This window comes from Zosterops lateralis, assembly GCF_965231275.1.
Source record: "Zosterops lateralis genome assembly, chromosome: 1".
Lineage (NCBI taxonomy): Eukaryota > Metazoa > Chordata > Aves > Passeriformes > Zosteropidae > Zosterops > Zosterops lateralis.
The window spans coordinates 17460727-17487986 of record NC_139762.1 but is presented as its reverse complement, the minus strand read 5'-3'; the positions used below and the strand labels follow the sequence as shown (position 1 = coordinate 17487986).

The 27260-nt window shown below is 40.3% G+C and overlaps 2 protein-coding genes across 2 annotated transcripts; one reads left to right on the top strand and one right to left on the bottom strand.

The window, feature by feature from the left end:
* Positions 1–225: 225 nt before the first annotated feature.
* YME1L1 (YME1 like 1 ATPase) lies at positions 226–18624 on the top strand. Its single transcript, XM_083858112.1, has 19 exons — positions 226–334; positions 1940–2071; positions 2907–3072; positions 3981–4079; positions 5543–5652; positions 6659–6809; positions 6900–7007; positions 7876–7958; positions 8806–8896; positions 9681–9833; positions 11111–11243; positions 11705–11767; positions 12245–12357; positions 12684–12839; positions 13616–13767; positions 14682–14808; positions 14907–14980; positions 15624–15710; positions 16831–18624. Exons 1-19 carry the CDS (start codon positions 305–307, stop codon positions 16972–16974), a joined length of 2172 nt encoding a protein of 723 aa, XP_083714238.1. The 5' UTR covers positions 226–304; the 3' UTR covers positions 16975–18624.
* Positions 18625–21430: 2806 nt separating this feature from the next.
* On the bottom strand, positions 21431–27008 carry PTCHD3 (patched domain containing 3). The gene is made up of 4 exons (XM_083858123.1): positions 26148–27008; positions 25807–25928; positions 25258–25403; positions 21431–23292 (listed from the first exon to the last, which is right to left on the bottom strand). Exons 1-4 carry the CDS (start codon positions 26877–26879, stop codon positions 21713–21715), a joined length of 2580 nt encoding a protein of 859 aa, XP_083714249.1. The 5' UTR covers positions 26880–27008; the 3' UTR covers positions 21431–21712.
* Between the last annotated feature and the right edge of the window lie 252 nt (positions 27009–27260).

Below are 27260 nucleotides of genomic sequence, written 5' to 3'. Positions count from 1 at the left end.
TCCCCCGCGGGGCCCTGCCCGCCCCTCTGCCCGCGCCCCCCCGGCCCTGGCCGCGCCCGCCCCGCTCTTCCGCCCTCGCCTCGGGCCGGCGGCTGCGCGGGGCGGCGGCGGCGGCCCGGAAGCTCTTGGGGCTCCCGCCGCTTCCGGGGCGGCTCGGCCCGGTCGGCGCGGCCGCTGGGCGGACATTTCCCGGAGCGGAGCCGCGGGGCCTCCTCGGCCGCCGGCGGCTACAGCGGGCGGGCTCCTGCGGCTGGGCTGGGAGGCGGAAGGGGCACCTGCGGCCGCCCTCCGCTCCGCCGGGAGGATGTTTTCCTTCTCCACCGTGCAGCCGCAGGTGAGGGGCCGGCGGGGTGCTCCGGCGGTGCTGTGTGCGGTTCTGTGTCCGGTTCTGTGTCCGGTTCTCCCCGCCCCGGGCCCGCTCTCCGGCAGGGGCTCGCTCCGCGTCCCGGCGGAGGCGCTCGGAGGGCCCGGGGGTGGCGGGTTGCGGCGGGAGGAGCCGAGTCCTGCCTGCCACGTTCCCGGGGCTTTGGGCGTCAGCGCGGCCGCGGCGGGGAGAGGAGAGGAGCGGGGGGGGCTACGGCCGTGTGGGGTCCGCACCGAGGAAAAAAGATAGATAAATGGAGGAGAGAGGAAGGCGCTGTAAAAGCTTGTAAAGAGTAAAAGCATTCTGAAATGACGAAATATTCTTAGATGGCGCTTTTTAGTGTCTGTTTTTGTAGCAGAAACAGGAGGTGGTGACGTGTGTTACTACAGTTAAACTACGCTGTTAATTTTAACGGGTTGTTGTGAAAGCCAAAAGGAAATGACTTAGAAGAGTTAGTAGAGGGAAAGCCGTCGGTAATTTGTTCCACGGAACAGTCAGAACGCCATCGGGAAGGCGGCGTTAATTAGACAGTGAGTCTGATGGGACTGCTGTGTTTTATGGACTTTGATCTGAACCAGTGGTTGGTTTTGGTTTTATTTATAAGATATGTATTAGTGTGTGATAGTCTGATTCCACAGTGGGATTTGATTGTTCTTTCCCCATGTGGAGAATATGTTTAAAGTTTTCATTAGAGCAGTGAAATGGAAGAATTTGTATGTTTCTAGGAATGTGTCATTCAACCAGGGTGGGAAATGCGGACAGAAAGTTTGGTTAGTGGTTGGGATGTTGGCTTTGACCTCTAGACTCTTTATCGTTTTACCACAAACTCTTGAGTCTAATTACAACTTTGGACAATTAATTATGAGGCTGTTCTCATGTCTCACAGCATTGTCTCTTTTGATCTTCTGTCTAGTCAATGCAAAGATGGTAGTCCTTGCAGAAGGGCATTCACAGACATCCCAGTTATGCTTCAATCAGGTATTGCAATCAGGGATCATTCCAGCTGGTTGTGTCCCAGCTCCTTCCTAGTGATGTGTACTGAGTCTGAGGACGTTTGGAACTGCTGGGGTTATTTGTCCCATATGGTCACAAGAGATGTAGCCATGTGTTAAGAGGAGGAGCCCTGATACCTGGAGCACCTGGGTTTTTGTACTGTTTTATGAGGTAGAGTTGGCTGGATGCTGCTGAACTGCAAATCTGACTGTGTGCTTTGTGTAGTTTCATTTTGGTCGTTAAGCTGAAAATACGATCCTAAGGAAGAAAACATAAAGGCAACATTTGGGAATAGCGTACAATAATGCAAGAAAAAGTTTAGATAATTCGAGTTATAAAAGTATTGCTTTAGAGATAAAAATATGAGTTTCTAATCTGTTGTACATGCTTAAACTTTCTCTTTTTTTCTCTTTAAAAAGAGTTATCAGCTAACACTGTGGAGTTGAAGATCATGTGGCTTGTAATTGAGTCCTCCGTTAAAAGGCAGTGTACAAGACATGCAGTGATAAGTTAAGAGTTTGGAACAGAAGTATGTTTAAATAGTTTAAACAAGCTTAAATCTTTATCTATTTTTTTTTCCAGGCTACTGTTCCTTTGAGTCACCTTATCAATGCCTTTCATTCACCAAAAAGCTCCACAACTTCTGCCAGCAAAGCATCTATACAGCCTATTCAGAGGGACACCTCCCCAGAGCATGATCCTCAGAGGAGCGAGGTACAAAAAACCTTTTGAAAAAGTGATGGTTTAACTGAAATTAAACTGATGTTAAACTATAAATATAGTTCAAGTGAATGTAATATTTGACTGGTCTGTAAAATAATGTTACTAAACAAAACAGGGTGTTAACATGTAGAATGTATCTTCTTGGCAGAACTGCAGTCAGTTAGTGTTCTGCCAGTAAGGATTCTATAAAAATACGGTATTTTATTTAAAAAAAGAGCTGCTACTTGTCTCAGTAATACTTTGCAAATGAGGAAAAGGATTTGTTTTCATTTCCAGTTTAATGGTTCTTTCTGTCAAGTAGCAATAAGTTTTCTGTTAATAAACCCTATAGTATCTTTTTCTTTCAAGTTCTAGCAAAGTTTGCTTCATTATTGCTTGTGAGAAAATGGGGACTGTCACTTAAGATGCATTGAAGGTTTTTGAGAGATCAAATGGCATATTTTCATGTTCAGTTTTATTTTTCTGTTCTTTCATTATCATTGGGTATTTCTTGCTTTTGACATTGAAAGTTAAAACACAGTGCCAAGTAGTATTAGGTATTACTACTTCTCATAGAACTTATTTCTTACGAGCTGATAACTAAGCACTTTTTTGGGAGGAAAACCATGTAATCTCTCAGTAACTGCAGAATTGTGGCAATCAGCATGGGTTGTACTCAGTTGCTCACCACTGTGTTGTGATTCCATTGTTGGGTTTTTGTGGGTTTCTTTTGTTTGTTTGCTTTGTTTGTTTTTTTGCAGTCTATATTTGGTTTTGGTGCTACTGGGAAATTTTTTTCCCTAGGGTAATCTTATGTAAATTTTGAACATTTATTTCTATTTTTCAGTCTGTATTTAGAAATTTAAGAGATCTGGGATTGTCTGATTTGAAAGCTAACCAGTTCAGAGAGTTGGTGAACAGGCTACTTCCTGGCTATTGCACAGAAAGCAAAGTCTCCTCGCAATGGCACACGTCATACGTCTCTGCTCAGTCCTTCTTTGAAAATAAGCATGGTATGTTTGAGTGGAGTGTTTATGAGAGTTAAATTATAAAGGTGAATACAGTTGTTATTTAGTTTAATCTCTTGTGCTGTAGATAATTTGTAGTTAAATGTATTTAATAAAAAGAGTATTAATGTATGTTTGTTGTATGTAGCTTGTCTCTGTGAACTTGGGAAATTCAGAATATTCAACAAATTGTTTCTTCAGATTTCAAGTTGGTTGCCGTTAAACGTTTCTGAACTCAGCTGTAGTACAAAGGCATTTCTCCTAATGATGAGCCTGAGCTGTGAATTTTCCACCAATTTGTTTCACTGAGACATTAGATTTTGCTAATCTACTTATGTCACAGACATCTCCAGTTTACATTTTTATCAGTTTTTTGCTTCAAGCAATGCTATGTGAAGATATGAACTAGAAAGGAATTTAGGGTGGCAAACTGTGAGCACTCCATGTAGAGTATTTCATTGCTGAAATAAAAGTAGTTCCTTGCAGGTGAAGATGTTTTGTTGGGATTAGTCTAAAATGAAGGAAGTGAGACCATTGCAGATGCTTAAGAATGTATTAGAAAAAGAAGTATGGAGCTGGCATTTGAGATAGTGCCTATATAGTACTGCAATAGAGAGAAGGAGTGTTAAAAATAATATTGCAGGGCTGCTATTAGAGAAAAAATATTAAATCGCATTGTGTTGTGAGTTACAAAAAAAATAGTTCAATGACAGTTGCCTGAAAGCAAACAAATTCTTTGGAATGCTTCAAACCTTTGATAGATGTTCTGGTAATTTGTTTAATTAAGAATGCCTGGAATACTGCAGTAAAATAGAATTAGTGTTTAAAAAACTAAAAGAACTTCTGTGCAAGAAATACTGTTGAGATGCCATTTAAGATGGGGTGTGTTTACACTTCATTGTATCTTTTTGCAGGTTTTGTGGATGTTTTCAGTGCTTTACGCTCATCTTGTTTGTATGGACAACATCCTAATCCCCTCCAAAATTTCTGTTCAGACATTCGGTCCTGGCCAGGTATAAAGCATTTAACTACACTGGGTTTAGTCTCTATAGAATTTGTCTAATCTGGAAAAGTAATTTTGCATTTGTTGTGGAGGCATCACTCAGGAAATACAAGTAAGCTTCCCAGAGAAACTTATGTCTATATTAACACTTTAAATCATGAAGTTTTTTGCATTTGAGTATTGTGTTTCCCAAAGTTGGTAAACACCATGTTCCAAGATGTCAGTATTTGTGGATCATAATCTTGAAAGACCACAGATGAGGTGACTATTTTTGAATCAATAAATATGCTGAATTCAGTACTCATCTTGTTGAATTTTCTGAGAGATTGGGTGACTGGCAGCATTAGTGGGAACATAATCAACAGTTCAGGAAGTTCAGGTATTGTCCTAAATTCAGTTTTTCTGATGCTGCCTCTAGATATATCTATGTTTGTATGCTGTGGCGAAGAGAAATGCTGACAACATGGAGATAGCCCAGTGATGGGTCACAAGGAAGGGTGCGGATTTTTAAGCATTTCATATAGGGGGGAAGCTGGAGGATCTGAGGTCTTAGCAGAATAGAAGGCAAGGAGTTGATCCAATTGTTGTTGGAGCCATATCAGTTGCCCTTCTCACATCCATCTCAAAAGAAGAGGCAGCAATCCCAAGTAAAAGCATATAAAATAAAACTGGTTTGAAAATTTTCACAGTGAGACTGGCTAAGTTCTGAAACAGATTGTCTGAAGAAATTTGGTTGTCTTAAGCCTTGGAGATTTTCCAAACTGAGCTGGACAAGGTCCAGAGCTACCTGATCGAATGTTAGACCTTTTTGAGCAGGGCTCAAGGGTCAAATGCAGAAGTTCTTTTTATCCAGTGCTGTTCTTGAATAACAAAAAGCCTAGTGAAACCAATCTAATTGGTGTTTATTTTGAAACTTAGTAGTGAAAGAAGAAAAATATTCCTTGCTTGTGGTAGAATATCTATCACTAGGATTCTGATGTGGCAAGAGATGACTTAGAGTTCCATAAGCTCACTGTGATTAAATAGTCTCATTTCTTTTGTCACTTCCAAAGTTAACAGCACACTGAAGCCATTCTGGATCTCCTCAGGGCACCTTACCAGCAGAGCTCACAAACCATTATTCTCATCCTTCTGAATTTGCTTCTGGATGTTTCATGTTTGTCAGACTGCCTGGATTTAATTGTCTGAATGGCTTCTCTTCCCTGAGTCGGCCAATTAGCTGTAATTTACAACAGGAACCCTGATTATTTTAACAGGAAATTTCAGGTGAAACAGTTAGAAGTTTGCTTGTGAGGTCAGACCACAAATAGGGTTTGTGATGACATAATTATCCATTCACAGTACAGTGGATATGTTGGGAAGATTATATTCCATATTCTTTCATTTAATAGTTTCTGAAATTTCTTAAATCTTATTTTTTGTACTGGTAGTAATAATTAGGTTTTAACTTCTGTTTGTTCTTACTATGTAAAGTTTACATACAGACACGGAACTTCAAGACACTGAGATCAAGAGCAAGACGTCTGCAGTCAACATCTGATCAATTCACGGAAACAAAAAGTTCACTTTCTTCAATTTTGAAGGTAAATATGAGTAACATTAAGTTGTTTTGGGCTTACTCAGACCACCTATTTCTCTTGAATAAATCTTCAAAATTTACTGGACTGTTTTCTTTCACTAGCATGAAAAGATTTCTTAATTCAAAAACTTGAACTAATGGCAGTTTATTGTTTTTTCTTATTAATGCATAGATTTGCTTCATATGTTACTAATAATGAGATTATTTGAATTTTTAGGAGAGCAGTTTCAGCAAATATCTATGGCTTTAACTCTAGAAATTAAATTCTTTATATTCTGTTTCTAAAACAGAATATAAACTAAAAATAACTTCCAGTCAAAAGATTTATTTCTTTAAGCAGAAATACAGCGAGTTTAACACACAAGAATGTATGTTTTCAAGTCAGCAGATAATTATCCAAAGCACTAATGAAACCAAGTTAACCCGAGTACACTCTGCTTCTAATTGGTTGTACACAAGTCAGGCTAATTAGGGCTTTTCATTTTACTGTGTGTGTAAATTCTTTGAACTCTTCCCTTCTTCTAGGCCTGTGTGGTTTATTTCATCTGTGGACTAGGTGTACTGTGCATGAAGATAAACCAGAGCTAGCTCCATGCCCTGCTGCTCTGAAATTTGACAGGGCATATGAGATGTATTTGCTTAAGCTCCATCAAAATGATACTTGTAAAGATATTTTGCAATTGGAAATAAAGCAAGCTTAAGCTAGTAAGTCCTGCTGAAGCCAGTGAACAAAGCTGGCTGTGTACAGATCTGTCTTAGGCTGCGTTTTCACTTTGAAACTGGGATCCAGGGGGGCTCCAAAACTGAATAGCTCAGCAAAAATGGGAACATCCATGTTCAGATCATGGGGGTTCCACACTTGAGCTACTGGCCTGTACCCAGGACAATAGCACATGAATTACATGCTGTTGTAATTTTCTTTTTTTCCTATCACCCATGTTAGCCAGATGGTAGGTTAACTGTTTATGAAAACTTGGTGTATACTAACACTGCTTTGGAAAATATCGCAGGGTTTTATCCTGAGAAAGCGAAGAATTGATGTTGAAAACTTAGATGCACTAATGAAAACAAAAAACATCCCGGAGGCACACCAGGATGCTTTTAAAACTGGTTTTGCAGAAGGCTTTTTGAAAGCACAGGTATTCCTACAAAAAACACTTGGTAAGTTGTTTTAATTTACATATCTTATCTTTGTAATTAGAAAGTGTTTATTTTAGCCCATGTTAAATATGTTTTTATTTTCTTTTACAGATTCCTTAAGAAGATCACGTTTGCTTTCTTTCTTTCTCTTCGTTCTTTGTTTTTATCTTGCTATATATTCATCATTTTTACCTGGGAAAGGTTCCTTTTCTGATGCTGGTTAGTTAACTTTTTTTTCCACACTATTTCACTTGCATTGTTTCTTCCAGCAGGTTTAGCATAAGTTAAATATGTTTTGACGTTATGTTTTGGTTTTATGAGTACACTGAAAAGTTATCCTAAGAGTTATTTACTGCTTCTGGCTACAGCCTTTCAGATGACAGTGTGACAAAAACATTTATGAAGACAAAAATGTCATCTGTATCAGTGTAATTACTTTATTTCTTTTGGTGAAGCAGTTACATGGAACCAGAGAAGTCAGACTGGTCACTAATTATGCATTTCAATTTAATTTCATGATTTTCATTTTAATTTAATTTTAATTTCATTTAATTTAATTTTATGATTTTCAATTTAAATGATGTGTTATCTAGATCAGCAAGATGGTTTGCATTTTCAATCTGTACTCACAGCCTAGTTTATAGCAACTAGGAACTTGCTTTGCTAAATCACCATCTTGAGAAAACTATTGGAAATAGTGGAACAATCAAAAAGCTGAGCTAATGTAACTGCAGACATTCAATTTGATGCTAAGTTACCACCTGGGTCTCAAGAAAGTTTAGGATATGTGTAAAAACATTGAGGAAGAAGTTCTGGCTTTGTTTACATGCTTCTGAATAAAGAGCTTTCTGTACCACACGACTAAAAAGCATATCACTGAATTAACTGCAAATATTTTAAAGATTTTTTTCTTTTTTTGAAACATAAATCTTACTCCTGCCGGACACTTGTAAATGAACACATGCTCTGTCAAAAGGGCAGGTGTAAGGTCAGTGTCTTACTGGCATGAGCTCAGGTGCAGCACAGTCTTGCAATGAAATGACATTGTGTGTAAATTTGTTGTTCGTCATCTGCTGTTTGCTCTTAGTACGCTTTCGAACATCAAGTATCTTTGATGCAGCAGTTGATCCAATCCAGTTGAAAAATGTCACCTTCGAGCATGTTAAAGGGGTAAGATCATAAGTAAAATATATGCAAGTTCTTGTTTTAAGTAACTATTATTAGTCTGATGTTTAACTAATCATTATGAATGTCTTACGCTGTTCAAGAAATTTCTTTGTATGAACTGAAGCTTTATGTGCATTGGCCACTCCAAGATGAAGAAAGGTTTTAACCACTTTTTCTGCTTTTGTTTTTGTGGCATTTAATACCTTACAAAAGGTGCACTCTCCACTTGCAGAATGCCATTTCCAAAGACTAAAATAGCAAATGACAGGCCATAAATATCAATGTTAATCTACCTTTTGCAGAAGTTAATTGATATAAGATGATGATAAATGCCATTTGATCCTTTCTCTCTTAGTACTATCTCTTTCAGGCAGTGTTATTGGGACAGGAGATATGGAGATTCCTGGAAAGAAGTGGGTGTGTCACTGCTGATGGGATACCTCTGTTTTTTTCTGTTCAATTGTTCTTTAACTGTTAGTGGCAGAATGAGGGCCTCCCCCTTCCCTTCTCCTTGGAGAAATAGATAGAATTAATCTCTTTTTAATTAATAAGACTAATATCTTGATGTAGAATTTTTGGTTTTGTATTTATTTTCTTTAGTCAGATCTGGTCTTAAACTGTTTGTTTGTTCCTTCACTGTTATTAAGTTTACTGTTTACATAGACATGCAATTTTAGGATAGGTTGAATTAGGTATTGGTATCCACACAAATTCTGTGGTAAACTTTAATCTTTTTCTGTTTGTATTTTTGACCAATACACAATTAATCTGTAATGCAAAACTTACCTATAAAAATGTGCAGTATTTTTTAAATGCTTAGTTATATTTGTGGCATGTTTTTCATGTACAGGTTGAAGAAGCTAAGCAGGAGTTGCAAGAAGTTGTGGAATTTCTGAAAAACCCTCACAAATTTACTGTATTAGGAGGTAAACTTCCAAAAGGTAAGAATCATTGCTCAGCAGAAGTGAAAAACTTGTTTAGCCACGGCTGCAAGGCATGTCCTGTACTGACTACTTTACAGCCTAGTTTATTACTGTTTCTTCATGTATTGTGCAAATGAAAATTTTGGAGTTAGACAAAATTTACTGTGCCTTCTTCTGTTATTGAACTAATGAACAGTTATACTTTGTCCTGTACAGCAGGGGAGTTTATTAACTCCTGAAAGGCCTTTATTTCTTCCTTATGGCTTTTTGCACTTTTAGTGCTTCCTAACTTCTTTAGATAGTTCAGAAACAAATGTTTTCATGTAAAAGGATGATTAAGATCATAGTAGAAATCCATGTGAATCTGAAATGTGCAGACCTGAGAAATCTGCTTCTTGTTAGTGCTCTAACTGTTTAAAGACAGTTACTTGGAAGGATTTAATTAAGAAAAAAAAAAAAGATTCCACAGAAACAGCCAGGAAAATGTCAGTTTGAAGCAAACACTGTTAGAAATTTAGCTACTAAACTTGACAGTAAATTTGCAGAATACTTCAGGCTTCTGTTTTGATGGTCTCGCAAGTCTCTGTTTAAATATGGATCAAATTGTAATCTAGATTTGTTGCAAGGAAGGTCCTTCACACTGGCAGTAATGAGCCGTACCTGAAACAGGATCTTAACAGCTTTTTGGAGACAAATGTGCGTTATTTCTTCTAATGCATAGAAGAAACTACTCTTATAAGAAGACTGTATGGTTGTGTTGGTTTTGTTAAAGGTTTTTTTTGTTTGTTTGTTTGTCATTTAGGCATTTTGTTAGTTGGACCACCTGGTACTGGCAAGACACTTCTTGCACGGGCTGTGGCTGGTGAAGCTGATGTTCCATTTTATTACGCGTCCGGGTCGGAGTTTGATGAGATGTTTGTTGGTGTGGGAGCCAGTCGCATCCGAAGCCTGTTCAGTAAGTTAAATATCATGGGTCTGAAATCTTTTCACGTTCAAGATGAAGTATTCAGTGTAGTTTACAGGGCTTGATTAGTTACAGTTTTGGTTACTGTAAAGTAGTACTGTATGTGGCTAATGAACAAAGCTTTAATTGTGTAGGTAAAAGTCACAATTCTGTGAGCATCAGTTAACTGTAGAATCTTCCTAACCGTCACATGAAGTTACAGTTTCACTTATAACTGATTTTACAATGGTCCCGAGAGAAGTAGTAATTTAATTAGAAATGTAATGTTCTATAAACTAAATTAAATATTTGGAGTTGTAACTTAATTAGTCATACACAAATTGTTGTAAATTTAAGATAAAAAAGATGTGTTAATCTTCTCAAGTTTTTTCTAAATCAAAGCTTTATGGCATCATGGCATGGTAATAAGCTGAGATTTCCTTTCTCAGCCCCATCAACAGGCACAGAATAAAGGGTGTGGTAACAAAACTTTTAAAACTAACCTTTAGATTTTATAACTTTCACAAAAGAGACTTCTATTTTAAGTGTGACAATATTATTGGGGAGGAGAAAATCCAGCTTCCCTCTTAAATGTAAGATTGATAGGGTCAGATACATACAATGTACAAAGTAGTTTGTATTTGTAGAAGAAAAGTGACTTTATGTGGATGAGATACAAAATATAATACATGTAGACCTTAAAAATGTATTTCCTGCTGTTGACTACAGAAGTGTAGATGGCTGACTTGTACATTAATATTAATGTTACAGATATGTCGGGGAGGGTGAGATGAATTGCATCCTGGTGTGCATGTACCAATTGATGGTCTTCACATTTATTAGTGCATTTTTATTTTGTGGTTTAATACCTGTTGAGAGTGAACCCTTTTCTGTAAAATGACAAGCAAGTTCTATTAAAGTAAGTTGATGTTGAGGCTCATCACATTTCATATTGTTTTTATTTAATAGGCAAATATTCTCTACCCAGGCCTATAAAATAAACTCTTGTAGGAAGTTCATACAAAATATGACAATTTCATAGTTTATTTTACTAGTGATTTCTTGTAGCATGATAAGAATAAGCTGATGGGGAGATACATTTTTGATATGGCGAGATAAAGAGAATAAAGATTCTATTTCCTCTTTTTTAGGCAAAACAGTTTTGATGATGTCTAATACAACACTTTATAATCCAAGAATAACAGAAAGAGTAGAATGCTAAACTACCTGATACACTGCCTGTTCCTTTGTGTGGTTCAAGACTCCTTCTGCTATTTTCCTTTTGTCAGGGGAAGCAAAAGCAAATGCACCCTGTGTTATTTTCATTGATGAATTGGACTCTGTTGGTGGGAAGAGAATTGAATCTCCAATGCACCCCTATTCAAGACAGACCATTAATCAACTCCTTGCTGAAATGGATGGGTAAATATATGGTTTCTGAGGGCACAGAAGGTGCTTGACTGACTGGTATTTTGGATATGTGGGTGAACTTTTTCTTGACAGCTTGGACATTTTGTGTAATTATTTGGTAATGCTTTTAAAGATATATATTTAATATGCTTATGGCTATTTCCTAGTACTGCCAACAGTCGCATTAATGGAATATAGAAGCTTTTGAGTTGTATTTGCACAATAGTTGCTGTTTATTTTAAATAATTTCTCAGGTTTTTTAGCCTTGTTATATCTCTAAAGAAAGAAACTCAACTATGAGATTAGACCATGTTTTTAACCGGTTGCTGGATTAAACATGGTCATTCTTGGATCACATGTTGGTAGTATGAAAGCATGTTTTTGACTGGCCAGTGAGGTCAGTAGCAGTAGTTATTGACAAAATTGTAAATTCTGTGTTTAGAAAAAACCCTCACACTTTATTTTCCACACAGCTTTAAACCAAATGAAGGTGTTGTTATTATTGGTGCAACAAACTTCCCTGAAGCATTGGACAAGTGAGTATAATGCGTTTGCTTGTTTTACAGATTGGTTTTGTTGCAGGGGTTTTTTTTTACTACACAAAGTTGCTTATGATAATCTTGAAGTACTACAGTGTCATAGCTGGAGTTTTTCAGCTTAAAAATGATGTGTATTGGCCAGGTTTTGGCATTTAATAGGTTGCAGAGTTAAATACGGAGAAATAATGTTTTTAAACATTTGAAATTTCTGTGAGTTTTTCAGCTAAATTGCATTCCTTGTTCACAATGCAAAATTTTGAAATGCAAAAAGCCCTTTAAAAATGAGTTTCAATAAATATCTTTCAGATGTCTTTTTACAAGCAGATAGCAAAAACATATTTTTTGCATTGTGCACAAGACAATAATCTGTGTGGATATCTTTAGAAACAGCAATGGATTTTTGGTCCTTGATAGACATTAGTAAATTTACTGCAGCATTTTTGAGCCAATGTACTAAACAGTTATTTCCTTTAGTGCTCTAATACGTCCTGGTCGCTTTGATATGCAAGTTACTGTTCCCAAGCCTGATGTAAGAGGTCGCACAGAAATTCTGAAGTGGTACCTTAATAAAATCAAGTATGACCCATGTAAGTAAATATTTTACTGTAATATCTTCTTGTGTAACAGTTTCTATACTGGATCAGCCCCTTCATATTAGTCTCTTATTCCAGTTGTGGCTTTTCTGCATCAATAAAGAATGTAAAATTTGTCTCATATATAGTGTTTCTCTCTAGTCCCTAGGAGTTCATAGTGTCTTGAGAATTAGGCTTAATTTCTTTTAAAACTGATTTTTTTGTTGGTTGTGTTTTGTTTAATGCATAATTTTAATAGAATATGATTCTTGCTTAAAATTTCAGGAACAATACGGACTCTAATAAAATGGCTTTGTTTTGGTTTTTTTCTTCCTCTACAGCTGTTGATCCAGAAATAATTGCACGAGGCACAGTAGGATTTTCTGGAGCAGAGCTTGAAAACCTTGTAAATCAAGCTGCCCTAAAGGCAGCTGTTGATGGAAAAGATATGGTAACCATGAAAGAACTAGAGTTCTCCAAGGACAAAATTCTAATGGGTAGGATTTTACATGAAAGACATATGTGTATATTACAATACACAGAGCTATTCTCATGTGATGAAGTCTTGTTTTCCCTTTTGTAGGGAAATAGTGAAGGTTTTTATGGTGGTGGTTTTTGGATTGTTGCGCTGTGGGTTTTGTTTGGTTGGTTGGTGGGTTTTCTGTTGTAGTTTTTGTTTGGTTTGGTTTTTTTATCATGGGATTGGAGGAAGATTTTTTTTTTTTTTTTTTTTTTTTTTTTTAAACAAATAAAGTTTCTTATTAGTTATTTCTGAATAGAACTTTTTGCAACCAGTGGGTGGTATGTAAAATCTAGTGTGGCATACGTTCTTTAAAATTTCATACCATTGTTAAAGTTAAAAATGCTGCATGTCATACTTCAGCCTGGAGGGAGGCACTGGCTTGATTTCTTATCCTTCCTCTACCTATGACTAGAAACCTGGAACTTCTGTTTCACTTCTCATGTTGTAGCACAAATCTTAGACATAACCACTATAAATCTGGTCTGTTCATGCTTGAGAGAAGAAATGCAGTTTTCTCAGATTTTTAGACTGCATTTTAAATCTAGTACTTTAAAAGCACCTTGTCTGTAGAATAATGTTTGGGTCCATTTTTATGCATTACAATCTGACTCGTAAACATTTTGCACTTAAGAGTTAGTTCCCTTTGATCACGTGCTGTTCCTCGGCTGCTTTGTGCTCTGAGTGTATGTAATGTGTGGATTGTGGTGGCCAGCTGTACAAAAAGATTAAATTAATGTTCCTCTGTTTAAGGGCCTGAACGTAGAAGTGTAGAAATTGATGAGAAGAACAAAACCATCACAGCTTACCATGAGTCTGGACATGCGATCATTGCCTATTACACCAAGGATGCAATGCCAATCAACAAGGCCACAATCATGACACGAGGAACAACACTGGGACACGTGAGTGTTTCTTCATCCAGCTTCTTTAGTTTTAAAAAAAATCATTTAGTTTATTAATTTTTCTTTATTAAGTTTTATTTTTATGTTGGTTTGGTGGTGTAGAGGAGTTTGTAACAATGCTATTTGCTGTGATTGTTAATGAATACTTTAGTCTGTTGAAATATTCAGTTATGAGCAATCTCTTGGAAAACCCAAGGTCATCTTTTCAGTGTGATAAAAAGCTTTCTTTCTTCATTTTGTAATAAATTACCATGCACTAGTATAACAGTTCACATGTACAAGGAAGGAGAAATATAAGTTTGATTCTGCTGCAGTTGAAATAGCACCCCACTGCAAAATGTTGAAGTACATCTGAAGGACTGGTACGTAGAAGCTCAACTGTACTTTTAACACAGACATCTTTTATCAGATTGTTCTTTGTCCAGTTTGGCTTTTTAAAACTTCTTCAGTTACATACCTTGTTTTTTGCATAGATATCCATAAGTTTTTCTGATTTGCCTTTATCTACCAAGCATTTGAACAGAAAAATATTTCTATTATGTTTCTTCCTGTTGAACTTCAAGTTAATGTGTTCAGTTAATAAAAACCACTGGTCTGAATCCTCTGGGCGAGTTGATTTGTACTCAGTCCAAGTGTAAGAAATAAGGAGAAATTGATAGAATGGGTTGTTCTGTTTCTTCTGGAAGTAGGTGTAAGTTGCTCACATTGATGGGGTGCTCAGGATCTGAGGAGGCTGTTCCAGTGGTTCGACTGAGCACATCCAAGCAATCCTGATGAATGCATATACTAGAGGCAGGCCAGAGCATGTGAAGTGTTACATAATCTTTATCTGCTTCAGATAGAAACAATATTTTTGAGATTACTTCAGTACTGCTTCGGTTTATGTTACCTGACCACAGGTCTGTATCTTACAGGTATCTTTGCTCCCAGAAAATGACAGATGGAGTGAAACTAGATCCCAGTTGCTCGCACAGATGGATGTCTGTATGGGAGGACGAGTAGCAGAAGAGCTCATATTTGGAAGTGATCATATCACAACAGGTCAGCTGATTGGCAGTTAAGAGTTTCTGATCAAGACTATGGACTGGCATATTTAATGGGATTTCAGTAATGTAACTTTAGATCTGTTTATGCTCCAGGTGCCTCCAGTGATTTTGACAATGCTACTAAAATTGCAAAACTGATGGTGACTCGATTTGGCATGAGTGAGAAGGTAGTATCATCAATCCTTTAATATTTATATGGAGCTAAACCAAGTTCTGTTCTGTAGCTAAATCCTGTTTGTCTGTCAGTGATCTCTGAGATTAGGGTAAGTAATTTTCACAAAAAGAGTAAGCCTTATGACCTGGTCTGCTATAGAGAGCTCAACTAGAAAACCTGTATATTTGACAGTTCAAAAAATTACCTCACAGGATTTTCATTTTAAAATTGCATTGAAATTTTCTAATATCTCCAGGAAATAGTTATAATAAAGCCAGACATTTTGGAATTGAGGATAATTCAGAGTCTGGGAGGGCAAAGGGGGTAACAACAGTAAGTTTTCTAGATTTTCTTTGGAAGCTTCTTTAGTCATGTTGATTGTCCATCAAGTATTAGTAGTGTAGGCATTTTGTTTTGGTTTTTAAGTAATAAAGTGCCTAATTAGGATCTATACTGTGACCTATTGAAACAGAATTCTGCAGTACCTACATGGTTGATGAATAGGCTTCTTGTTTCGCTTCTGCTTAAAGCACTTTGTGAGGCATTTGACTCATGATTTTGTTTGCCTGCAGAAGCAACAGGTGCTGAAACTGTAGAGAGTTTTATGTATATTCCTCCAACAGTGGCAAGCTAAAGATACTTTTGTTATTGTTTAGCTTGGTGTTATGACCTACACTGATACTGGGAAAGTCAGCCCTGAAACCCAGTCTGCAATTGAACAGGAAGTGAGGACACTTCTACGGGTAAGAGCCTCTCCCCCTCCACTCTCATACTTCACACACTTCACACATGCCATTCACAAGCAGGTGAATTGAACACCTGCTTGCTTGCTTAAGACATTTAAGTGATCTGTACTGGTAAAAATACACAAAAGGATGGAAGTATTCCCAAGTATTTAATGTAGCTGCAACTTTGAATCTCTGCATATCAAAATAAGTTGGTGATGTTGAGCTTTTTAATACACCTCTCCTGTATTTGGTCGGGATTTGTATTTTTCCTATTCAATTCACAGGGAAAGTATGGCTACAAATTATTTTAGAACAGATGTGGCTATTTTATGTTACTTTCACATTTCATAGCTCCCAAGATAAGTAATTTTGTATAAAATCACAGAAATGGCTATATCAGATCAGAGTGTTGCCTTCAGTATCCTGTTCCTCACAGTGATAAGTGTCAGATGCTTAGGGAAGTCTGGAACATTTCATAATCACTGAACTTCATAATCACTGTTCCAGTAATCTGACTTAGTTTGGTACAAGCAGGAGAATTACTTATAACATTTAAATGGATAACACTTCTGCTGTAGTTGTTTTTAAACTGACTTGGCCTTTTGAGAACTACCAGGGTAGAACTAAAAGTTGAAGCTGGTAATGCTGGCAGTGTGCATCTACTTGCAGCAACTGGCGACTTTCAGTAGCTGGTAGCTTTCAGCTTTCTGAAACTACATAGTATTTTGAGTTTTATAAATATTAAAAAAGGCTAGTCCTTGAGGAACAATCTGTGAATGCTGTAGCTTTGCTCATAGTGAAAAAAAAATTGCTATAAAAATCAGGAAACTTTCAAATCTAGTAAGTCTTCTAAGTCATATGTAACAATACTAAGGTTTGTCTCAGAATTTTGTTTTTAGCCCTATGTGTGCAAAATGCACAGGTGGCATAAAGTGTTTGGTTGTTTTTCATTAATTATGTCAGCTATATTTTAAAGCTTTGTGAGTAAGGAGCTGTGCTAGCTTTGAAACATAAGGCACAACTTTAAATGTTTGTCTCAAGCTATATTTACCTGGAAACAATTTTTAAAGCATAGTCTTGCTGTTGTTTTTGTTGTAAAGTCTTAAAATCTCCTTCTACCTGTTCTTCAAATTAGGACTCCTATGAGCGAGCAAAGAACATCCTGAAGACTCATGCAAAAGAACACAAGAATTTAGCAGAAGCTTTATTGAAATATGAGACTTTGGATGCCAAAGAAATCCAAATTGTTCTAGAGGGGAAAAAACTAGAAGTAAGATGATAACTTCTGGGATATGTAACTGATAATTTGAAGAATGTACATCTAGCAATGCAGTAGTCTTACGCAGCAAAGCCTTTCTTCCTCTTCCTGATGTGTGTATGGCATTAGTGTCATTTTAATATTAGTCTGTCTCTTGTGAGCTCCTGTTACTCATCTATTTGTTGTGTCTCATCAGAATAAGACACAAAATAAAGCAAATTCCTCATCCTCTGCTCCTCATACTCTTCGCACAAGAAGTTATTCAGAAGGATAAATCTCAGGGTTGAATTCAGCATTTTGATTCAATCAAATATGTTGAAGCTGAGAAGAAAAACATGCAGATACACTGGTGTGTGTTGGCACAGCTTCCTGGGCTGTGCTGCTGCATGTGTGTTTGAAGTGAGACCCCACAATCTGTGCTCTGGAATGTGTTATGAAGAGCGATAGACTGAGATGTAAAGCAGTAGTATGCCGTGTAGCTATTGCTCATACTCTGAGGCTAGAGACCACTTTTAAAGACATTTCTGATTTAGAAATGTAACAAAACATCTCAAAGAACGAACAAGCTACACTGTGGGAGCACCATGCTTGACAAAAATGTTACTGGTCATATTTCCAGTACTTTTGGGGTTAAAGTACACACATGTATGGCTGGGAGAGAAATTTTAATGCAAAAACAACAGGCTAAATGTGTCTAAGCCTCTTTGGACCATGTTTTGGGTAGAACCATAGCAGGGATAAGAGAAATACCTGTGACCTCTGATGTGCTGCTGACAAGTTTCTTAAAATTTTTATTACTGCAGTAGACAGATGACAGTGCTTTCAAGACAGTGCTTTTACACTGCTAGAAATTCTACAGAACTAGTTTCTATTAATACTATGTACAGGCGTTTGATAATCCAACAGATAATCTCTTTGAAGAGGACAACATTGCTCACTGAAGAGTAATTCAGAAAATGTTTGAAGCATGTGTTGTTTCAAACAACATTCCCAGTCTATGGTAGAAGTAGGGAAATAAAACCATTTCTTTCAATCCTTACAGAAACCTTGGGAAATTTGAAGAAAATACAAAAAAGGTTTTGAAAACAGGAGCAGTTTCCAATCAAGTGAAAGTGATGGCTAGCAATTATATGCCAATATTCCTCTGATCTTGTAGAACTTTTTTTGGGAATAACACATCTTGGTCATAATCCTTCTGCACAATCAGTTGTAGCATTATGGGATTACAAGCTTCTGTTGCAGAGAGGGCATGTGTTAGCATGTTAATGTTGAGGGTTGCCATACTTGGACATTAAAATAGTTGGGCTGATGCCAATAAATGTGAATGGAAACTGGTAGCTGCACCTAAAACTAGAAGTAATACAGTGTTTTAGAATTTTCTGAGTGTAATGCTTGATTATAACTTAGTTTTTTTCATTAAGAGCACATGTGGATTTTTTTTCCCCTTTCAAAACAAGATCAACTTTCTTTTTGCCTGTTTTTGTCAGCTTACTCTAGTGGCATCCCTCTCAGCGTGGGAGAAATTCCAAATGTTATAAAACAGCATAGGAAACGTCTAGGCTGACTAGTTACAGTTGTACATGTATTTCAGAAATACACCAACAGAAACAGAAATATACCGCATATTTGGCATCTGTTTTTGGAGTAATAAAGGTTAATTTTAATTATGCACATTGGTTTTCTTCTTATTCATTGTAAATTGCTATAAAATGTAATACCAAGTTCCTTAGTATGTAAATTGAGGTATATAAAACATTTAAAATTGTAAATAAATTGAAGAATTATGGCAAAATTGCACTCTATAAATGAGATTTCTAGGGAATGTTCTCCCTAGAAATTCACACATTTTTTCAATTGCTGCTTCAGTAGTGGGACTTGAGAGGGATCTTTTCCAGCTAAATAATGTGAATTTGCACTTAGAAAGAGAAGCAAAAACTTTTTCTTGTTCGAAGTTACTAAAATTTATATTGAATGATCTTGTTTGCCGGGGCACATCCATGAAGTCCAACTTACTTTTCTTGTTCAAAAACTTCTATATGCATAGGATAGTGTCAAAAAGGAAAAAAATAGTGATGTATCACTGGGTCATTAAAGATTATTACAAGATTAGCCTTTGCACTTTATGGCTATCTTTGCTTTCTAGCCTATTTAGCAGCATAAGTGTTACTGAAGAGTTTACTGTCATTCCTAGTTGGTTTTGTGTGTGTAACATATGTGAGGTTTCCAGCAAACATGTCTGTTGAGGCATTGGATTTGATCTCTGGTGCTCTTTTTGGGAGCATCTAGGAGCTGGAATTTCTCCTTTCATATTTATTGGGCAGAGATAGGATAATACGGGATTGGTTTGTGTGGCAGGGTTTTTGTAGTGAGGAGGCTACATGGGTGACATTTGGGAGAAGATGCCAGAAGCTTATCTCTGTCCAATAGAGCACTGGCAGACAGCTCCAGGAGAACCTGCTCCTGTCCAAGGCTGAGCCTTTCAGCCCCTGTGATAGAACCTCTGAGGTAACACACTTAAAGGGAAGAAGCTCTGCCCTAGAACACCTACAGCCAGAGAGGGAGGAGTGAGCATGAGAGAGAAACAGCTGTGCAGACACTAAGGTCAGTGAGGGAGATGTAACAGGGTTACAGTGAGAGCAGTCCTTGCCCTGAGGAGGGAGGAGTGGCAGAGAAAACCTGTGCTGAATTGACCACAGCCCCAGTTCCTGTCCCACCCCCACCCTGCTCTTACTGCATGATGGGGGGAGATAAGTGGAAGTGAAGTTGAGAACAGGAAGGAAGAGGGGTAGGGGAAGAGGTGGTGTTAAGATTGGTTTTATTTCTAATTTGATTGGCACTAAACTAATTTTTCTGAGTCAGAACTGTTTTGCCTGTGATGGTAAGTGGTGAGTGATCTCTCCCTGCTTTCATCTTAACCCGCAGGCCTTTTGCCATGTTTTCCCTATCCAGCTAAGAGTGAGACATTTGCTTTGGTGGGCTCCTGGTGTCCAGGCAGGGTCAACACATCACAACCACAAAAGCAGCTTCCAGAAATCATTCAGAGGGTGAGAATAACCTCAGTTCCCTTTAAGTAGAAAGAATCTCCTGCTGTTGAAAATGCGGCAGAGTTAAGTGCTTAGATAGACTTTGCTTTTTAAATAGTTCTGAAGTGGTCACAAGCAGGGTGGCACATAAAAATAAGAAATTCAAACTTGGACATAATTCTGAATCTTCTGCATTCCTGAGACTGACACGCCAGAATTCTACCAGCAAGCTTAATACAAAACAAATGGAAAGTTCCAGTGAAAGTTGTGGCCTGCTCTTTCTGGCTCCTTCCTACTCTGATGACCTGAGTCAGCTGAAATGTCAGAAGAGTTTTTTAAATCTTAACCCTTTAAACTGGGTGTGAAGTTGACAATTAAGCCATTCCTAACTTTCTGCTCTACTGCTCTGCTTGGAAACTTAGTCTAGAAGCAAGGAGAGCTTTTTTCTTCTAAAACATGGCCAAACAACACAATGAGAGCTGAGAGTACCTGCTTTAAATAGGCTGTTCTCTCTACTTCCCTCAGAAGTAGATTTTCCAAACCCATGACTCACATGTGTTTATTAAGAGGCCTTTGGCGCTGGCCAATGTGAGAGCTTCATCTGCTTCTTCCACAGCATCATCAGTGTGTAAATGGTTGGAACATTTGCCATTAGAGCACTAGTATGGACATGAAACAGTTAATGGGAAAAGTGGGGACTCCAGTGCATGGGATTGTGCACTCTAGTGCATTTGTTTTTTTCCCAAATCTAGCTTTGTGGTTAGTGCTCTGTCCTGGAAACCTAATGCTGCTGGCTGTAATTCTGAGATTCAGCATGGGATTTTGACTTTGAGCTCAGGAGCAGATTTGTTCTAAGCTTAATAGTAGTTTTCAAAAACTACTCTTTCAAAAACTGTTCAGGAGGAAACAGAAGGATCCTGCCCTGTCTACTGGGTCTCATGAAACAGGCCGGAAGTCACAGGAATCTTTACCCTGTCATACCATGGCACAGCATCCCCCAAGGTGCTTCTCAAGAGGTCCATGCAAAGTCAATAATTACATAATCCCTCTGCAAACTGCAGCCAACAGAAGCTACACATAAATTTCTTAAGGGTACCAGATATTCAACCTTAGCTAGAGAACAGGACACCAAGAAAAGGATTTGAATAGAAAATGGGAGTCAGCTTAGGGTGAGTCTTCCCCTAGGGTTGCTTGTGCAACCCTTAGGTGCATTAGGAACCTAAGCATATTTTATGAATTATTGCAGTCTCAGAAAATTCTGTCCTCTTGTAATTTTGCTGTAAAATACCCAGGCTTGAGTCTCTTCAGCAAAACTTGTCTTCCAGCTCAGTTTTGGGATGAATTACAGCACCAAGGCAAACAGGTGGAAAATGCAGTCCAGTGGAAGTTACTCTTCCCCACTGTGAACATGTCCTGACAAACATGTAACGTAATCCATTAAGCTGACACAGTAGTCAGTGTTTAAATAAGTTTAATACATTCAGTAAACACAAAAAAAAATTTTAGAACATTAAGACATTGACACAAAAATGAGAAATGCAAATGCAATTTCTAAGCTTTAATTTCTTCTGTTATTTTTCTTGCCTGGCTTTTCTGAAGCCTTTGTTTTCCTGTTGTCTTTCTTTTTTTTTGTCTTTCATTTTTTTCATGTCTTATACTCCCTGACAGTCACTGCATTTGATCCTACATATAATAAATATAAATTATAACACATTAAACTTATTCACAATCAACCTTTATAATTTCTCAAGCTCAAGTTTTTTACATTTGGTATTGGGTGATCTGCCAAAGTTTCCAAAAAAGGTTAAAAACACTGGAATAAAAACAAGACCATGAAGAGCCCCAAATAAAATTACAAGGAACATGATCTTGAAGAATGTCCTAAAGATGTAGGTGTTGGCTGCAGCCAGGACAACTACTCCTAATATTGTAGAAACTGCACCTTGTAGTACTGGGTAACCTAGCAGGGACAGAGCTTCAATTGCCCTTTTATTGGCTGATGACTCTCCACTCGTAACAAAGGCATAGGAAATATGAGCAGAAAAATCCACTGAAAAGCCAATGCAAATGACCAGGTTGATCATGGATATGGAATCGAGATTGACGTTCCAGAACGTCATGAAACCAGCAACGCCAACTATAACAGAGGCTATAGCAAAAGTCACCCACAAGCAGCACAGCGGGTTGGGAATGAGCAGAAGCGAGACAACGAGCATCGCCCCGGCAGCAACAACAACGTTCTGGACAGTGTTCTGCACTATCACCAGGTACTGGTCATAGTAGATGAAGGCTGCGTGATACACCTGCAGCGGAATGCTGCACTGCTTGGCTGCCTCTCGTAACTGATTGACCAGATTCTTCTCATCCACGGCTGATGTCACGTTCACTGTCTGGATGAAGAAACGTGAAGCTTCTATTTCATCCTGAGTCCTGTTTATGTCCCACTCAAAACTGGGAAAAAATTCGAACAGTGTAGTTAAGCCATTTAAGAAGTCAGTCTTACTGTTTATATTTATCGAAACACTTTCGGCAAGTTCTGTGTATACTCTCAGCCATGATTCTGAGTAGTTCTTGTCTACATAGGAAATGTTCTCTAAATTCTGTGCACAGCTCTCAATGCCAAGACGCACCGACTCATTCCAGTAATCTACACTCTCAGTAATGACAACCATGACCCTGGGTCCATATGTGGAGAAGTATTTCTCATCATCATCATAGTATGGAATGACGTAGGAGTCATCGCTTGCCAGATTTCGAAGATCGATGCCTTCCCTGATCTGAGTACACCCATATATGCTGCCACCCAAATATGCTCCGTACAGCAACACCATGAGCAGCTTGACCCATTTGTTTGTAACAAAAGGGCCGTAATACTTTTTAAAGAATATGCTCATTGGGTGCTCACCTTCTGGCTGAGATGGCTGCCTAGAACAGCTGCCAATACAGCAAGCATTGTACAAGCAGGAACTCTCAGCCTGATCTTTACCTACGTCCACACGCGTACAAGTCAGCCAGTGCCGGTTCCCTTGCTCCCTTTTGTGATTTAATACCAGAACTGCCCCAAAGAAGGTCATGGTATATACATAGCAGAAGACAAAAGCTGTGCCCGTATAGAGGCAAAAAGACCTCACGGATGGAAAAGCAGTCCAGGTGCCAATGAAGAAGGCCAAAACGTCTGTGAGAGTGGTGATGGTCACAGAAAGTGCTGCCTCTGTGTAAGTCTCAGCCAGCAGAGATTTAACGTTGGATTTTTCTATCTTCCTTAAACTTTGTTCCCAGGAAGCAATCATGATGAACATGTCATCAACGCCAACCCCTGCAAGAGGAGAGACTGTTAACGCTGCACTGCAAATGGCACCTTCCATCAACACCCAACAAAACAGCAATATTGATCATATTTCATTCCACATAAAATCTTGAAAAACTACATTGAGCTTCTAACACTGCTCGAGCGCTAATGCAAGTTACAAGAGAATGAGGAAAACAGATCCTTTGTGTGTAGCTGAATGTATTACTTTCCAACACCTCCTGATGACCTGATGGCTTGTTGATCCCTCACTGACTCTGCTGAAGGACTGAGCACACCTACTGCATTTCTGATAAGTGTCTTGTAGCTGTTGTCCGCATGTCCGCTGATGCAGATGACATAGATTTCAAAGCATCACATATTCTGATGCTCAACTATTTCTATTGCTGGAAGCATCCCCCATTATCTCTGGAATCTTTTCTTCAGCACTGCAGCAACTTAGAGCAGTAATTTCTGGTTTACCTTCAGAGGGCAGGAAGAGCAGTTGCTAGCATACGGAAGGAGAGTGATTCCAGTTTTACAGTGCCTTACTTTTTTTAATGTTCTTTGCCCTCCACTTTTCTGCAGTTTATCTTCCAGCACTTATTCATGATTTATTATTCATTTTTGTTCACATTTATACTGATGCGCTCACAAATACTGCCTACTGGGTGCCTGGGAAAACCTGCCAGGAAGACTGGATCCTGGCTTTGGGTTTTTGCTAAGATGCCACAGTAAGTGAGCTGAAGTCCAAAAATGAAGAGCTAATGGGCTTCTCTCACCTCTGCAAACTCTCAAGATTATTATCTCACACTTTTCAGTATTTTGCCATGTTGTCAAGGGCTCTTCTATTCACTGAAAATTAATCACACAAAGGGAAAGCAAGGCTGCACCAGCAGCGGAGTGAGATTTAGCCAAGCACAGAAGAAGAGATGAAATCATTACCTGCTACCTGAACAGGCAATTGCCAGTAAACATGCAAAGATGAATTAAACAGGACATCAAAAGGTACTACTGTGAGCCAGTGAGCCTGGCTGCTTCAGAAAGCAAGAAGCCTTCAAAGCAAATCTTCTGATACACTGAGAATTTGTTTGCTTTAACACAAGGAAGACAGAAGTCTGTGTGTTATTTCTGATGATCTGAAGAGACTGGTTTAAACCCTTTCCCAGGGATACAGAAGGGTCTTTTTGATAATCAGAGCCACTGCAATTGATGAGCAAACAAAAGTAAATAAAAATGCATTGGAATTATGCAGAAAGCAAAGAAACAATGCCAGCCCAAAGGAACATTTGCATTGGACAGCACAGGATGATGCACAACCTCTCAACCTGGGAGCTCCATGTGTTTTCCTCAGCATGAGACCAAGCCCAAGAAAACTTCAGATGAATGTATCAAATAGGAGACCAGTAAGGATTTTAAAAGCAGTCATTTGTTTGCAGCAACATTATCTAACAGTATTTGGAAAGTTCAGCACTGGCTGTTAAGCAGTCTGTGTAACAAGGATGCAATGATACCAACTTCCTTGGGTTTTTGGGGGAGCTGCTTGCACAAATGGTGCATCACTTCAGTCGTGCAGCTGAATGAGAATGGTTAGTGCACAGATGTTATATTGCAGAGGATTAATTCCCCTGGCTACATTTCCAGGGACACGACAACAATGCCAGAAGTGCTAACCTTACCACTCTCATTTACAGTTTTCCTGCTGTAGCAGTGGATCTAGATCAGGCCTTGTCCTCTGGGAAAAGCTGCCCTTGCACCAGAACCCATCTCCCATGGTCCCACTGTGGGCACACTGAGCTGAGCTGGGCTGGGCTGAGGGGCTTGCCCCACCTGTAGGTGCTTTGAGGGGGCTGCACCTCTGGATATCTCCTCCACCCACCTCAGGAGAAAATTCTCTATTATCTGACATTCACATCATAAAAGACTGACACCATTAGGCTGTTTTAACTTCACTCTGATCTTTGTATCTCAATATAACTCACTTTTTCTACTCACCCAGAATGAGGAATGGTGCATTTGCTACAGTGACTACAAACGGCACTCCACAGAAGAGCATCAATCCAAAGCTGCTTAATACAGCTAAGCCAGAAGAAAGCACTCCACAGCTTGCAAGCCAGATATTGTTTCTTATACAGCTCAGTCTGAAAATATTTCAAGGAATATCTTAGTTATTTGTCAAATATTTCACAGACAATACCTTGTCTGAAAAGAACACCTAAGGAATGATGCTGTGAGAGATTCCAGGAGTCAGCACTGGACTGAAGATTAATTTCTCTAGGAGGTGAGCATTCAAGCTGGCCATGTCTCCACTGAACACTTGTTCAGGTATTCATCTGGTACTTACCCTGAAATCCATCTAAACAGTTGGGAAATTTTATAGACAGACAAGAAATAGCAAAGAAATACATTTTGTCTACGATTGAATGTCACCAGAAGTCTGCAGCTTCAGGAACACCTTCACTCAGCCAAAACAGAAACCAGCTGAGGAAGGTAAAGGAGAGCAAAGATCGCAGCTCATTCAGCCATAGCCTAGAGATGTTTTACCTTAGGCAAGAGACGACTGCAAAGGTTATCGTCAGGAAATATGTTATGGAGAAGAGCGGGATGACGCTACTCGTATTTCCTTCAAATTCCTGTTGTCTGGACAGCGAGGTAAAGTAAGTCACCTGCCGCAAATCGACAAGAAGCGATCAAGCACTTTTCCTCTTCTTCTCGGTCTTTGTACACACGCACAGGCAAGGCCAAACATCACGTCGGCAGAGGAGCATTGCCCCGGCCCTCGCAGCCCGCCCGCCTTCTCCCGCCGCCGTCCCCTTTCCTTCCCTTTCCACGCCCGACGGCGCTGCCCGGACACCTCGGGCTCGGCCGAACCCAGCCCGTGTTACCTGAAGGGAGCCCAGGCGCAGGTCCGCCACTCTGGCCGAGATGTCCCGCAGGAAGCGCTGCAGCCACCGCCGGCTGTCCCGCGCCTCGGGGCCGTCCTCCCGCAGGTAATAGAGCAGCTTCACGGCCCGCGCCGAGCGCACCCGCCCGCCCTCGGTCTGCACGCCGCCCAGCGCGGTGCCCAGGAAGACGCTGCCGTTGACGGGGAAGAGGAGGCTCCCCGGGGCGGGCGGCCCCGCATCGCCCGGCCGCGACAGCAGCGGGTTGGGGCCGGCGCAGCGGCCGGCGGTGCGGGCGCAGAGCCGCTCGTACTCGGCGTCGTGCACGGCCGCGTTCAGCCGCCGCAGCTCCGCCCAGGGCGCCGGGTCCAGCACCGAGGCGCCGTCCGCGGCCACGGCGATGAGCGCGGCGTAGGCGCCCTCGGTGGGCAGGCGCGGGGCGGAGAAGCGCTCCGAGTCGTCGGGGGGGAAGTGCCGCCGCACGAAGTCGCGCTCGGCCTTGGCGGGCCCCCGGGTCGGCGTGAACTGCTGCTCGATGTCGTTCGCCTCCCGCCGCGGCAGGAAGAGGAAGCCGGCGCCCAGCCCGCCCGACAGCAGCAGCGGCAGCAGCACGAAGGGCCAGGGGCAGGCGGCCACGCCGCTCGCCAGCGCTTGGAAGAGCCGGCGCAGCGGCCGCTCCAGGCAGTCGGTGTTGCGGCAGGAGCAGCGCCCCGCGGGCTCCCGCGGCCCCGCCATGGCCGGGCGGGCACGGGCTGCAGCCGGGACCCGACGGGGCGCTCTGTGCCGGCGCCGGGGGAGACGAGAGGGACAGGACAGGACAGGACAGCGAGAGGAGAGATAGAGGGAGAGGAGTTCAGAGCATCCCTCTTCCCGTCAGGACTTTGGACCGGCTTTTTTCTGCGGGCAGGACCGCCCCCGCCGTGAGTCAGCGGGGCTTCCGCCGCCTCCCCGGGACTGTCCGTGGGGTCGGGCGGGCAGACCCTGCTCCCCCCGCCGCGCCCCGCCCCCGGTTCCCGGGTTCGTGTCCCCCTTGCCCTCCGTTCCCCCCGGCCCGGCGGAGTGCAGCCCCTCGGCCGCGCCCCCGCGCCCGGCGCTGGCCCCGTGCCCCCCCCGCCG